Source organism: Genypterus blacodes, unplaced genomic scaffold (genome assembly GCF_046128005.1).
Source record: "Genypterus blacodes isolate CSIRO-AG114 ecotype Tasmania unplaced genomic scaffold, CSIRO-AGI_Gbla_v1 ptg000005l_1, whole genome shotgun sequence".
In the NCBI taxonomy this organism is placed as follows: domain Eukaryota; kingdom Metazoa; phylum Chordata; class Actinopteri; order Ophidiiformes; family Ophidiidae; genus Genypterus; species Genypterus blacodes.
Window position 1 is genome coordinate 753,348 of NW_027466819.1, and position 16,092 is coordinate 769,439.

Genomic DNA, 16,092 nt, shown 5'->3' on the forward strand with positions numbered 1-16,092 from the left:
AGAAGGGGGAGGGGAGAGGGAGGAGGGCAATGAGAGAGAGAGAGAGAGAAAGGGAGGATGATGGGACAGGTGTGGAATTTACACACCCTGCTGGTTGTGTGCATGGATTGGCATATTTTACTTTGGCGTGATGTGTCGCCCTTCTTACCACCGGCATGTGGAGGAGAGAGAGGATGAGGGTTTCCCCCCGAATGAGAGAAGAGAGAGGATGAAGCAAACTACAATAATAAACGTGCGAAATCACACAATCAAATCTCTAAACTCCACCTCATCGTCCTCTTGTATCGACATTTGATTGATTTCTCCACAACGTTGCATTGATTATGCATAAATCAACCCCCAGTCTCCCAGATAAACCTCCAACTTTGACATCCTTTATGTTTCATCTCGACGGATCATCGAGGAAGAATCCCTGTTTACAGCGGCGTCAAGTTACAAGACACACAACACGACAAACAGGCAAACAAACAACAACAAAGGCAAGAATCAGATTAGACGCAACTTTCAACACAACAGCATACAGCACACAAACACATTGATTAAACCCAGCAGCAGACGGATGCGGCGCAGGCAGACCAAACACAGCTATTATGTTCACATATTTAACTGCAATTATAATCACATTTAACAAGCACTGAAATCAGAGAGTTTAGACTCAGAGTGCTCTGGAGTTTGTTTCCCAAAAAAAATCTCTTTTCTGAAAAGTGCAGTTATGTTAAAGGGAATCCTCGCTTCTGTCGCCTAGTAACTGATTTAACTAACCAGCTGTATGATTTGTTGTGGCGTCACGTGCGTCTGCTCGGTGAGATGTGTGATTTCTTCTGACGGTGACACGAACAGAACACTGCACTCACAAAGAAAATCTATCCGCTTGTAACCAAACTTTTCTCCCTCAGACGACCCTCATGTCAGTCACCACACCCCCATACACACTCGGCCCCTCTCTCCATCTACATGATTGTTTTGATTTGAGGGCTGGAACCCGATAGGCACGTCTTCCATACATGGCCGGTGCATGTCACTGTCCCTCTCTATCAGGGCAGCCGGCTGAAAAGCAAGCGGGGGCCGCCTTGAGTTGTTTTTGCGCTGGTGCTGGCCTTTTAAGAGCACTCTGCTGCGCTGGCCCCCTAATGCACCCGCTCCATTTAGCAAAGCAGAGCTGTGAAACCCAAGATCACAGGCATGGTCAAAAACAATTTCACCCTCTGATTGAGCCAATATCCACTTTACATTTTGAGGAAAAAGGGGAATCTGATACGTGCTACTGTGCAAATACAACTCCTGCATTCGAGAATAAAGGTTTATGAAATGGAGGTCGTGTACGTTCAACATATACATCTACCATTAAGTCTGTCTGTTACTTAACATCCACAGCCCAGGACCTTGTAACCCCAGCAGGGATGAGGACAGTAGATTTCACCTCACGAAGTTACGACCATGAAAAGGAAAAGTACATTACATTCTGTGTATTATTACAGCTATAACAGCAAACCTTCCTGTCTGCTTCCTCAGGGGTCATTGTTATGGAGAGCAGGTTGGCCTGAGCGAGGGGGGGGGAGAGTGTGTGCGGCTCCTGTGTGTAACCAGATCCGGGCCGGAGTGATGGGCAGCGCATGGCGAGGAGTCCTGGGTGCATTAGCCCAGGCTAATGGGCTAGCTGGCTCCGACCTGGCCTGCCTGTCCATTATGTGCTGCTACGGCTGGAACGCTTGGAAGGTAAACTGCTTTCTGAGTTCTCCAATGTCTGGTAAGCCCCTTAAAGGCTCAGGCCTCCAATCTATAATGTTTAAAAATGGAAAAGCATCTATCTATCTATCTATCTATCTATCTATCTATCTATCTATCTATCTATCTATCTATCTATCTATCTATCTTGAGGAAGTCACAGGTTTGAGAGCAAAGTGTGTGACGGTTCCAGGGTTCACAGACATGATGGATGGCGTGTGATGGATGGCTCAGTCGGGACGTATTTTGATGTGCATCCTTTGCTGTATGCAAAGTCAGTGGGCGTTTGGTTGAGGGAAGTGAGTGATGTGAGGGAGAAGTCGGCCTGCAGGCTCTCTGGATGCTGCGCCTTCCCTTCAGGAGTTTGGAGGATGTGCCATAGAGGGTGCTGTTGCATTAATCAAACTGCGAGGTGATAAATGCCCTAGGAAAAGAGTTTCACAGGCCAGGAATATGAATGAGGAGGACGGAGGGACGCAGTGTTTCTCAGACAAATAAGGACATTTCACTAAGCAGCTTTATTCAAATCAGCGTCTAAGAAGAAAACATCTCAATACATTTTTCAACAAATGGATATCAGGCAGCATTTATTAAAACATCAATCATTTTTATAAGGAAACTATTAAATTAATGCTGCATTACATTTTTTATTGATGCCCAGCTGACTCACAGTTTGCAACCTTCCTCTGTTGACCGCAACAGCTGAGCTCTTTTGTTTTGAGACCATGAGCGCCACCTATTGATCACGCTGGGGAAAGAACTAATCGATTCAATTTGTGAGATTCAGGATCGTTTCAGTCCAGCTGCTCCTCAAAATGGAGGAGAAGCAGGACAATTTAACAAATGCAGTTTAGACGTGATGTCATTAAAGCAGCTGTGGACTCTGCAACATTCAGCATCACCCCCCCCCCCCCCCCCCCCCCCCGCATCCCAAAACACAGATCCAGTTCGGCAAAACAACATCTGTGGAAATGACTGGTTAACCTTTGACCCTCCCGGTTGTTGGTGGGAGTTGGCGACACTTTCACATTCCAAACTGTCAGATTTGTTGCCCCCCTCTTATCCGCTCTTCTATCTTCACATAGGAAGAAGCTGAGCTCATTATGCGCCGTATAAAACAACAAAAATAGAAATAATGACTGAGAAATCACATTTTTCATGACGCCCTTTGTTGTGTTTTTGTTACACTGAATGTTTGATAATGAATCAGCTTGTGATAAATGATTTAAGTTCATAATATTTGATAACTTTTCTTGTTTGTAGCCCATAGATCATTGTCCATAGATCATACCAAATTGCATCTTTTGATCGTCAATCATGAGAGAAATATGACTGATTGGCAATATGTCACAAGATATGATATGCACTTTAATATAGAGCATTAGATCCCCTTCTGTACAAACTCACAGGCTGAAGTATCCAAGATAGAATCAACACCTCTTTAAAAACTACTCACACTTCCATCACAATGTGAAAAAAAAAGAGAGATAATTACGCCTTCAAGCTGCTGCGGTCCCAAACCTTCTCTGATCCTCAGCGGAAGTAAACAGTGTTTATCAGGCAAAGCACTGTGGTGACTGAGGCCAGGTGCTTGTGCACGGCAGCAGGGACCGAGAGGATTTCATTCTATCTCTCCTGCAGCAGAGTGAGACTTTGCCGTGGTGTAAATACGACAAACAGTGAGCCGAGGCTGTCGGGCGGCAACTCACACACTCTCACACGGCCAGTCAATGTCATTAGCTTATTTATAACACACTATGCAAACCAGATTCTAGTGTTAGAGCCCCCGGCCCCTCCTTTGGTGTCTAATCTAGTCTGGAATTTGTAAGCATTGTGGATTAGGACAGTCATGATTGATCACAGGCAGACAATGGTGCTCATTGGCTGCAGCACAAAATAAGACACCGCCACTTAGGAAAATAAGAGCAGTGGCGTAGCTGGAGCCAAGTCTGAATGTACCGTCAGCACAGTGTGTGAAGCCACGCGCGCACAGGCTTGGCTGCTCCTTGGGGAAGGTTCAACCAAGGTTATGCAGATCTGCACGGCTGTGTTTAGAAGCTTTAAACACCTCCATCACACCATCAGCAGCTCCACAGAGGGGAGATGAGGATACCTTTGCATACTTCCTCCTGTCGAATGAGGTCACACAGGGCTTTTTGTGATCATCGTTTGATCTCTGTTGGCACCTCCTCCTCCCCCTCCTCCTCCTCTCCCTCTTCCTCTCTCCTTAGATAAGTTGTGAACCAGCGAGGACCTATTTTTCTAAAAAGACTCGTCAGTGCATCAGGAAATTATTATTTTTTCCACCATCTGCCATAAATTTCCTTCAACCACACAATGTAAGACATAGAGAAATGAGAGCCACTTGGGAGACGTCCACAGAGAGTTTAGAGCACTTCAACTTCTTTAGAGGAAGCTTTTGTTTAAAGCAAATTTTAGGCATTTGTTTGAAGCAGATTTAAGGCAGCGAGAGGCAAATGATGATTGAGATGTTGGCTGGTTACCCGGGAGCATTTTGCACATTATCACATGGTGAAATTAAACACAATAGATACTGAGTGTCTGTCAAGCTAATTGTGCCTTTGATTTCTCCCTTGGTGCACAGCTTTAAGTGCATTGTCTTTTATCTCCAACAGGGGAAAATTGAAGCCTGGAGGCTCTGTGGCATGTGCTAAAAGGCTGTTAATTTCCATCATCTCTCAGTCGGCAGGAAGTCTTTTCTTTGCAATAGTTGGTGGAAAGTTCTGAGATGCAGTGGTGAGACTGCCAGGGAATGAAGGATTCAGATGTTATGTGTTGGTTCTAGTTGGAAATGACGCTGCACAAAGATCGGAACGAGAAGTTGGAAGTCGGGGGAACCACATGAAAGGGCTCAAACCAAATGTAAACAATGTTTTCTACATATTATTTATATTACAACATAATATTTATACAGTATGGTGCCCGCGTCTGAGAATGATTTAATGAAATCTAAGGAAAGACGGTCTAATAAGTTTGGGTAAAGCAGCTTCAGACTTCTTGCCCTTTTTGTGACCAGAATAAATATTGGCAATATGTTGTCTTTCTTCAAATGAAATATAGAAACCATGGAAAATATCTTTGGATGTAGGTCTTCAGAGGATCATCACAAAACTTTCGTGGGTCAAAATTCCCAACGAAATCAGAAAAGTAGGACCAAACCTGTGCCTTTCTGCTTGGCTCAGCTATAAACGGCACAATTCACACGCAGCAACTTGGATATCATACAGACCGACACAGATTATGACAATTAATTTTCCATACCAATCTGCTCAATGTCAGTGTGATATGCAATCACACATTTTAGAGGCATTCATCCAGCGCAGAGTTCTACAGGCTGATTGATGCATTTGTTCATCCTCTTCGTCCTTCGTTTTTATTTCTCCTGCTGTACATTTACACACCGTGCCTTAACTTGGTGTCGTCCTATGTTCATCTAAGGCACCTTTATGTTACCTACCATGTTTAATCCACAAACGCACACCTACATTCCTCATCATCATCATCACATCCATCCTTGTATGCCATCTGTCCTTCTTCTCTTGTCACCATTCAGAACCCAACCCAGGTAAACACGTCCCTCTGCTTCACGGTCAGGGCAATCTCAAGCCAACAGGTTAAAATGAATCATTCTGTTCCTTTTTTATTACTGTCGGCCATGGCAACGGCTCTCAGCAAGCCGTCTAAGCGCTGCGTCTCAAGGCAACGCTTGCTGTCCCCGAGTCATTATCCCGACCATTACTGCCTTTTGTCACTGTCATTTTGATCTTAGATATTCTTTCATAGGCTGAATCCTGCCTGGTGTCCTTGATGAAGACACTGTGAGATATTGTTTAGATAGATTTGATGTCATAACGGGAAATTATTGTGAAAGATCTCTTTATCTTTTACCTTTTGTTTAGTATTTAGGTAGAATAAAGTGTTGTTTTCCTTTGGTTGATTGTTAAGACAAGAATAACAGACTGATTTCATTTATAATGCATGCTTCTGTCTTTAACAGAGAGAACACTCTTCTAACTTCTGGGTATTTCCAACCTCACTAAATCCATTTTCTTCTTCCCCACCACACTTAAAATAAATGTTCTTATCTTATGAGTTGCATGATGCAGCATTTCTGTGGCAACATTTAGCCATGATGCCATAGCGTTTCCTGGCTTGGGAAAGGGAATTGTTTTTGAATTCTCTTTGGAACAACATAACCATTGTTATTGTTAAAAGCAGGACATGCATTAGGGCAGAGAGCTCAGAGAGGAGCGCTGACCTAACCCGGTGCTGATCTGATGAGGTCCAAGGGAGAGAAATCAATCCTAACGTCATGATCAAGGATTTTCTGGGCAGTGTCTTTTTATTATTATTGCTATTATTGATTATATTGCTGTTACTATTATTCGCTGTTACTCAATTTTCAACCATTTCCAGTGATGACAGTGGCTTCTCGGGAAATGCATTGATTTGCGGATGACATTTAAATTTGAAACCAATGTGAAACTGAGCTGGAACTTCTTATTACCTCACAGACTTTTAATAAACGCAAATGATCCACTGATGAGGTCTTTATTAAACTTAAAGCAGCAGGAAGAGGTATAAATAAAGCAAAGCTGACATGTGCTGCAGTGTCACCAAGATGCCTCTGTATTTTTATATGGTTTATGTATATCCATCAGACATATGGTCGACTTCATGGTGCATACTGCATTTATTTTCGAAAAGGGCATTAGGTGTTGTTATAATTATATCAGCTGAGATAAGGAGTTCAAAATACACACGGGAACATTATGTTGCACACAATGAGAGTGTGGCCAGAGCATTCTTAGAATACTTAGCCGGCTCCAAAGGCAGCCAGAGCTACAGAGAGCAGAGCGTTCACCGTAACACGACCTGATATCGATATCACAGACAGCTCATCAAACACAGCGTATCTGGAGTAGCAGTAAAAGTCTGATATGGTGCTGACAGGCTGACACCAGTAAACGGCACACACATCATCGTGAAAGCCTCACAACCATAATTGAAGGCTTAGGGGCTCCTTTGTGGATGAATAAAATAGAATTATGAATGGGTTGATGGAACCCTTATAAGACTTTATGAGTAGAATAGAGGGGTGTGTGATATCTCATTCAGGAAAGTGTCACGTTTCATGTCCATCTGATACAATGGAAATATTAAAGAATCATTGAGAGATGAGGTTTTTGTCCAGGTATGTGTCCTATTAGTACTTTTTAAAAATGTAAATGTGTTATACTTATTCCCATGTCTGCCGCAGCACCTCTGTCTGATCTGATAATACGGCCTAAACATTGTTCAGGGCCTTCCTGGGTATTTTTGCTGATTGTGCATTAGCAAGTCCTCCCGAATAATGGCGCGATGTGGGAAACTCAATTCTGCATCAGTAACTAACTGGGCCCATGCATCAGCAGGGAAGGTTAATATGCCACCCCCTGCTAACACCACATTGAGCCCTTGTTCTAGGCTCTTTAGAAGTAAGTCCATATGTGCTAATTAGGTCATCTTGACCTCGGCGAGAACAGGAACTGCAGGGTAGTTGGCTAAGTGCGCTTCTCGTTCTTTGCGTCGCTGTTGCCGTGCAGCTAAGAAGGAGGCGACAAAAAGTGAAAGAAATACACGAGGAGATCTTTCCAGAATAACTTCTTACTCACACACGTAAAGTGCAAAGCAGGTCTGCTTGAGGAGTCCAGACCAGGATCAGAGTCAAGCTAGAGGATGAGGTAGTTACTTTGTGTCCTCTTTGTCCTGCTGCTTGTGTCCTGCTTTGTCTTTGTCCTTCTTGATTGTATATACAGTATGTACACAGGAGGACAGAGTAGGAGTGCAGCACTAAAAATATACCAAAAGATTTCCTCATCAGGTGGGAAGTCATATTTAGCTCAAGTACAAAAACAAATACAGGCGTAAACTTCTATTTTAGAATGAATAAAAAGCCTGCTTAAAATATACTTGTACTAATTCATTAAAGTGATTTTTATGAAATGCTGCATGGACACACTTCACTACAATCTCGCAAAGAAATGAACAAACCCGAGTAAAGCCAGATTGGTCAGATTGGGTTTCTTGGCTGACTGAATGTTCCCAGTGAATGACTTCACTTATGGCCATTTCACAATTGGCCATTTTCTGATTCAATGCTTATGGAGGAATAATAATAAAAATTCTCCCCTGTAATGAATGTTAATTAAAAAAGTACAATACCAGTTACAAAGCACTCCAACAAGTCCAACACCCAGGAAGCAGGTGGTTCACTATGGCAACAACAGAGATTCTAGACCGTTTTTGCAGTTCATCACTACTTGTTTACATTTTTGGTGATATATTTGCTACCCCGTGTGTGTATGAGTGTGTGTGTGTGTACTTAGAGTATCCACCCTGCGCTTGTTTGAGATGACACATTGCAGTGAAATCAATCTGTGTGTCATTCCTGCTCCTCCCGTCTCACGCTGGGGCCGGATCAAGGATGGACTCACCCCCTCACTCACCCTCCTCTGCTGTTATTCCCCGTAGCTCCTTTTTAACAACCCATTGTTTTCAAAGCTCAGGTTATTTTCTTAAAAAAAATAAATGCCTGTCCTGATTCATTGTGGACAAAGACACGGTGTTGTTGAGAGGAAACGACACCACAAATTCTCCCACAGCCCGCAAACGCTTCCCTCAGCAGAGTCACAGAGAAACAGTTTGGACCTATACGAGATGTTTACTTACACTATAAAATGCACTGTAAGGAGGCGAGAGGAGTTTCTGCCTCTGCGTGCCTCAGCAGAATAAAGTTTAGCTGAACTGCTGAACTAAAAATCACTTCAGCTGAGAGAATGATAGAGTGGAGATGACAGCAGGAGCACAGGACAAAGAGGGAGAGGAAACAGGAGAGATAAGACGACAGAGAGGATCTATGGTGGTGAAAAATGCTCTTCTCGTACAAAGGCAGAGAGGTTCCGTCTCCTTGACTCAATGCTGTCTACACCCTCGTCTGTGCACGTTAGAAACCCCACCTCCCCCAGTGTTTCTCTCCTCCCCTCCCCGCCTCTCTCAGTCTCTGGCTGAGGAATCCCAGGCAGCGTTTAATTGCACAGTGCCTGCAAAGGCTTTAGTTGGTTCTAATGAGCTCGGTACCGGAGCAGGCACTCGCTCACGCACTCTCTCCGGACACACAAACCTCTATGGAGTCACCGTCTTTCGCCCCAGGAGCCAGACGGGACAGCTGGAATTCAGGTGGAGGGGAAAGACGGATTTCACAAATTCAGGTACAGACGACTGTGTGAGAGAATGTACCAGAGGCAAGAGACGGAGTGAGAGAGAGGTGGAGAGAAGAGAGAGAGAGGAGAGAGGGAGGGGAGGGGAGTGAACGGGAAACACACGGCCAAGTGCAGCAGACAGAGAGAGAAAGAGAGAGCCAGAGAGAGAAAGAGAGAGAGAGAGAGATTGGAAGTCTGCGGCGTCAAATGAGACAGAACAGTGAGGCGGGAGAGGTAGAAGGAGAGAGAAAGAGAGAGACAGAGAGGGAGGAGGGAGGTGGAGAGGGAGAGGGGCCCCATGCAGGAGAGAGGGCTACAGGGTGAGGAGGAAGGAGGAAGAAAAAGTTAGGAGGAGAAGGAGAAGGGGGTCCGGAAAGGAAACGAAAGAAAGGGCGCTGAGATTAACAACTACGAGGGAGAAGAGGGGAAACAACAGGCAGGAAGGAAGGGGAGGGAGGGAGGGAGAAGTCTTTGGGAGCAGAAAAGGAGAGCTGGAGAAAAAGTTTCTTGTGGGAAGAGACAGATGAGGAAAACAGAGCGAGTGAATGACTGGGCTGGAGAGAGCGGGGAGGGGAGGAAACCAGTTGTTTTCTAAGGCGTTTTCCACACCAGCTTCTGGACTCCTTTGGACATGTACACAGACGGTACACAAACAACGGGACACCACCGCTTTCTTCAGCACAATACCCCCTGCCACTGCCAGAGCTGCGTCCAGTATGAGCCGCCGTACCCCCATCACGGCGAGCCAGGGTACAGACCGGGAGCGGGACAGACGGACCACCCATTGCTGGACCACAGGAGAGACATCCAGGCTCCTCGACTTAAAGACGTAGGAGGGACAGCTTTCACGGCGGACAGAGTTGAGAGAGGCGGTCATCGCAGCCCACAGAGGAGGCCTGTGTTCGCAGGGCCGGGTTCCTACGGCCAGCCAAGTGACACGAGCCAAATCTACCCCTGGGAGTTCAACCCTGCCCAGCGGAGCTACCCGCCGGAGCCTGGGGTCAGACACTACCCATTTGTCAAAGAACAGTGTGTCTGTGTGGTGTGGAGTGACACGAGGGCTCACCCCTTTAACTCCAGGCTACCGCCGGAGCCACTCCCCCATCTTCAGGTCAAAGGTCGGGGCCACAGGCACAGACAGGTTAGGTATGCCTCGGAGGGGGAGGAAGAGGAGGGCTGGGGATGCGGCACCGGACAATATCACTGGGAGCCCCACGCAGACGGTCCCCAACCCGGTCATTTGCTCGTGCCAAATGGCCACTGTGGGCCGGGGGCTGTGGGAGGGGAGGGAAGAGATAACCATCAGGAGTGGAGCAGACTGAAGGGTGGATCAGAAGGGAGCTGTAATGGACGAGGTGCCTCACACAAAAGCTTCTTCCCCACGGAAGTCCCGCAGAAACACTTGAACCAGAGCAGACGGAAGGGGCCCTGCGTCCCTCCCCCTGCCGCCATGAGTCAACAATCCTCCAAACCTACGACAAACAACGAGCACCGGTGCCAGGACTCCGAGGCGGTCAAGCAGAAAAGGACACAGGATTCAGTCCGGGAACAAATCCGACAAGTGGTCACACACCTGGAAGATGTTTTGGGGGGTCTGAAGCAAGTTCACGTGGAGATGAGAGAGGTAAGAGAGTGCGGTGCAGGAGATGTTGTGCGCTTTCATACTTGGTTCATCCGTGCGTTAGAATCACACCAAGGTCTGAGTCAGATATTCACATGGAAATGTGACATTTAGAAATATTAACAGAGATTAGTTCTGATGCACAACCTTCACCAGGGTGTAGATGTGGATCCGTGTGTGTGTGTGTGTCTGTGCATGTTCAAGACACCACATCAGCGCCTTCATACGTGCCAATTCCTTTGTTTGTGACTCAATCATGTGTGACTCACTTACCATCGTACACCAAAGCAGCGACTGAAAGTGATTCATTCTGACCTTTCACAGAGAGCTGCAGAGATTGGCAGTCTTCCATCTTTCACATTTAAAAGCCTACCTTGAGTTTGTTACTAAATTACTCCCCTTTACAGTATCCATTCTGCACAAAGCTGTAAAATATCATGGATCCATTGCAGGACGCCTCTGCCGATAAGCAATATCGCAAATAAACAGTCTTTATCAGGCTTGCAGACTGAGACGCAGCTGGAGACAGACAGCAGACCGGATAATCGCTCTTTATTCTAACAATCTGTTGATTATTGCTTCAGTAACAGTTTTGGAGTCAGGTACAGTTAGGTATTGATTTGGGAATGGCAAAGTATCGACCCTCTCTGTTGTCATTCAGGTGGTCCAGCAGATCGATCGTCTTACAGCCAACATTGACCTGAACCAGGAGGGGACCTGTATCGCTCACGGAGGATCCAATCATTTCCACAGCTCCGCCTCTTCTGGAGACCTCAGTGTGATCCCGGTGACCAATCACAGGTCTGCTCCAGCCCAGGTGTCCTACCACACGGATGAAGACCGCATCATCCTAAGAACTAACTCTCCCTCGCCTGTTCACATGGCAGCGGTGGTCAAAACCAGCCGCATCGCCGCGTCCAGCCACAGTAAGGACATCAATGGCCACCCGCCTCACCTGTATCCCTCCAGAGACTCCAACCACGTCAACCAAACCCACCCAGAGCCCCCGTCACAGAGTCTAGACCAGAAGGTCATGGTTGGGAACAGCACATCCATCTCCAGAACGCAGAAGCCTCCACCGTACCCGCAAAACGGGAGGTGCGGGAAGGGCTCCTACCTGCCTCCCAAGCCCACCAGGACCCCTGCCTACCCCGGGAGAGGGGGCCGACACAGCACCAGCATGGTGTGAGGGAGGAGGGGGTGGATGCTCTGCCCCGGTGCCGTGGGGGCCTGAAACATGAGACCCTGCAGCCATGAGTGGAGTGGAGGTCAAAGTGGGACCAGGCAGGGGAACAACTCATGGTAAGCGATACAAAGCGTCTCTCTTTCTTTTACGGTGTTGATGTTTCCGTCAGCGCTGGAAGCTAATGACGTCTGCTATGTTTACTGGCAGCAGCGTGGACTTGTGAGTCAGTAAATGAAGCGCAGTGTTCTTCTGTTACAAAACGGCGTGTGTGTGTGTTTTATGTGTGTGTGTGTGTGAGTGTGTGTGGGCGCAGGGGGGTAGGAGCATGATGTGTCTGCTTTTGTTGATGTCACATGATTTCCCAGTCTTCACTACACTGCAAAAAAGTGCCTGTCTTAACAACACGAGTGGATTTCATCTTCAGTCCCTCCAACATGATTCCTCACACTGACTCCACTGATAGAAGAACTCAGGCAGCAGGCTGAGATCACTTCCCCCGCCTTCAAGTATAATCCAACTGGTTGATTACATTTCTCCACAATTGGGATCAAGTAGCAGAATGAAGAAGTCTTGAACAAGCCTTTGCTTTATACATATTTTAAAGCACAAGTCTCAAAATGAGGTGAAGTATCTCAGGAACGTCTCGTATTGACGCTGCTGTTCGCCTCCGTAGAAACAATTAAAACACAGCCTGAAGGCAGGATGCTAAACTGGTTAGGATAGACTTTTTTTGCAGTGTAACCTCGTCTTCCAGGGAACTGAGAGTTGGCAGGCGCTCAGTAGTTTTTGGCAAAGCGAGACCCCACAGCCACTTGATTTGAATCATGTGACACGAAAGAGGGATGATTATATTTACAGGATGATCATAGCTCTGACTCAGAATTGCTGTGATTTACTGTTAGGGATTGAAGAAAAGCTTGATCTTTGTTCTCGTGCTGCCGCCTGATGTATCATTACCGACTTTGTGCAAGAGGTTCACTTAATATTAGGATAATAACAAGGAAGCAGCCCTTCCAGCGCTACAATAAAAACACAAACAGCCGTCACAGATCCACAACAAGTCCACCTTTGCACATGGCGAGGTGACACGCATGTTTCCGTACTTCCCTCTTGTGCAGAGTATGCAGAACTGCAATCTGTTTTTCCTGCCTCCGAGTTGGGCAAGCACAATCTGGTTTTAATCATAAAACCCCTGGCCCCGTGCCAGAGTGGAGCGAGGCAAACCCGTGTTACATTTGTGACGTCCGTATAAACACGAGCACTCCTGCACGGTGCAGCAGCAGCAGCCGCCGCGCTGAGAGGCTCTTCACATTATGCTGCAGAGAGACACAAGAGGGAGAGAGAGAGATAAAGGGAGAGATGGACTGCCTCACAAGGCTTCCGCTCTAGGTCAAGGAGAGAGAGAGAGTGTGAGAGAGAGAGAGAGAGAGAGTGTGAGAGAGAGAGCTCTACTGTGCAGGCGTTTACCAGTGTGCTTTAGTTCCCTTATTCGGAAGAGGACTTATCTCCTGCAAAGTGTTCCAAAAACACTTTTTAAAGGAAATCAAAACACTTTAAGCAACTTGCTGATCATGAGTGCTTTAGATAAAATCAAAGATATCTGTGATGATATATAAAACACATGTATTTAAAAGATGATACATGCATACATATAGAACATATTATGTGTTACATGACAGGCAGCGTGTCTATTAAACCACACAAACTGAGATCAAGCAGGGTGTCCATGGAGGAGGATGAAGTTGCTCGAGCGTGAGGCCGCAAAACAAGCAGAGCTCAAACAGATTGACTACAAGATGAAGCCGGGAATCTGAAGGGCTGTGCAGCAAACAAGATAACAGCGAGGCTAGAAGTGAAATTAACTTCACATTTGGGGATACGAGACACTGGATCAAACTCACAGATGGTTATAGTGTTGTATAGTTTGCAGATGTAGATTGTGTCAGAGGTTTTGAGGTCCTCGGGTCTGACCAGGAGACGAAACAGAGACACATCACATCCTCCTGTCTGTCATGTGTACTTCTGCTTCAGTCGTTTACATTATTAGTACCCACTCCTGCCACACACGCACACACACACACACGCGCACACACACACACACACACACACACACACACACACACACACACACACACACACACACACACACACACACACACACACACAGAGTGAATGACATCACAGGTAAAGCCTTGAGAAGAAAGCACGACTCTAGTCTTTGTTTGGGGTGCAGCACTGAGCTCGCCGAGTTCTGAATGTGTATTTCTCTCCAGCAGGAGCTGATCCCACTGAGACAAGCTGTCATCTGGTGGAAGCAGAGTTCAGCCTGAAGGTGGGGATATTTCCAAGGGAAAATTCCCCCTGAGTGGAGCTACTATGTTATGCAAGCAAAGGGTGCACAGACCTCTGGAGAGCAGCACTCAAAGCTCTCTCTGAATTCAGATTTTTACTGTTACTGGTGATGTGGCAAACATAAAAATGGGATCAACTGTGATCTGCTGCTCAAAAACAACCAAACAACCACAAAGGTATCTTTTCTATGACTGTATTAATTTATTATAGCTATTTGTCCTTTATTTTTATTGAAAGAAAGCTATTTTCAGGCAGCTTCCCCCCGTCTGTTTACTACCTAACCCTAATGTATGCTATCATTTTTATATTATTAAGAATTATATCTTGAAAGTGGAGAAACTAATGTACAGATATTTTTCAAGTAAAAGTATTTTGCTGTCGGCTGTGGCCAAAGTTGAGGGGACAGGAAGGGAAAATAGAAAAACAAGAGCTACAGTTGTTATTCCCTCATTCTGACATCTCACTTCTGCTGTTTAAGTGATGTTGCATTGACCCATGAATTTCTCACATTTGAATATGAAATAAAAGGAATGACATCAGCTGTGCGTTGCTTCTGGAATGATGTGAGGAAAGTTCCCGGGCCGATCTGGAGGTGGCAGTGTGTGCCCTCTCATTGCTTTAGGCCGCCGCTGCATCCTGGCCCGACCCGACCGGCGCCTCTGTTTGTTTAAACCTTGTCTGAGACTTTCACCACTCGGCTCTCAGAAGCTCCCGCTGCTATCTGAGCCCCGCCGTCCTCTTCTCTGTCTCTCTCTCCCGTCTCTTCACTCTTCTATCCGTCTCACTTCTTTTGGAAGCTCATCAAAGACTGAGTGACTTTTATTGAGAGTTTAGCAGGGACTGATTTCTGAGAGGGAATTCATTTTGAAAGCAGGCGAGCGAGCACATAATTGGACGCCACTTCAAATTGATCTTTGATGATGCAATTAGAAGGTGTCTCTGCCGGGCTTGGCTTTTTCTTCCCTTCTGCCAAGCTGCTTTTGGCAAACTGACACTGAGAGCAAAGTAGACTCCACTCAATTTGACCGGGAATTAAAGTGTCATCCGGTTGAGGCCCTTCATTCCCCCTCTATTCCCCCGGTGTGCCAATTTGTGTACAGACAGCTGTGAAATGAATGCAAGCATAAGGTGTAAAGGTCACAGGTGTTGGCACTTCACGTAAAGGACGACTTGAACACCTGCTTGTGGAGGGAGACACTCTAAAGAAACGACTCCCTGATTCCTCCTCCAAGTCCCAACTACCTGCTGCATCCTGCCTCCACAACTCCTCCCACCTGAGAACATGAGACACGATTGACATGTGAGGCAGCGACCCCCCTTGTGGTAAATGGTGGTATTGTTTGTCTCAAAGGATTTACCCGAATCAGATTCTGTCTGTGTCCCACCAGAAGTGTGTGTGTTCTTTTCAGGCGTGTTCTCGAGAGCTCAGAACCAATCAATCAATCAATCCATCCATCCATCCATCCATCAAAGATTCCTGCTTGCTCAGTGGTTTTGTCTTTAACAAACTTCCATTTCATCTCTCTCTCTCTCTCTCTCTCTCTCTCTCTCTCTCTCTCTCTCCGACACCGAGCTGACAGATGGGCGATGATACATGGCGTCTGACTCCAAACTCCCGTGTCCACTCTGTCATCCACTGTCCGTGTCTGCAGCTTGTAGCCGTAGGAGTAATTGTATTATGAGAGGAGTGCGAGGTGACGTTGCCAGTAGTTGATAATGCACTGAAGGTCATGTGCCAGCAGCCATTATTACTTGTCAAGGCCAGCAATCAAAATGAGGCATGTTTTTGGCCACAGAGGTATTCTATTTGATCCTGTTTTATAATAGACTAATTCATCATATGATGTCACAGCAGTGAGTCATGTCTGCTGATCAAAGATTAAACACTTGTTATGGCTTAGTCACAAACTCTGTGGGATAGCTTTGGTGTTCCACATATAACCTCA

General features: G+C 46.2%; 1 protein-coding gene across 2 annotated transcripts; it reads left to right on the top strand.

Moving 5' to 3' along the window:
- The first annotated feature begins 8,796 nt into the window (after window positions 1-8,796).
- Window positions 8,797-14,685, top strand: LOC143000198 (uncharacterized). Of its 2 annotated transcripts, none has more exons than XM_076149445.1 (3): window positions 8,797-10,611; window positions 11,270-11,910; window positions 14,068-14,685. In XM_076149445.1, the coding sequence occupies exons 1-2, from the start codon at window positions 9,619-9,621 to the stop codon at window positions 11,795-11,797; spliced, it is 1,521 nt and encodes a 506-aa protein (XP_076005560.1). In that variant the 5' UTR covers window positions 8,797-9,618; the 3' UTR covers window positions 11,798-11,910; window positions 14,068-14,685. The 2 variants fall into 2 exon arrangements, with proteins under 2 accessions (XP_076005560.1, XP_076005569.1); XM_076149454.1 differs by having other exon boundaries at window positions 14,071-14,685.
- The last annotated feature ends 1,407 nt before the right edge of the window (window positions 14,686-16,092 follow it).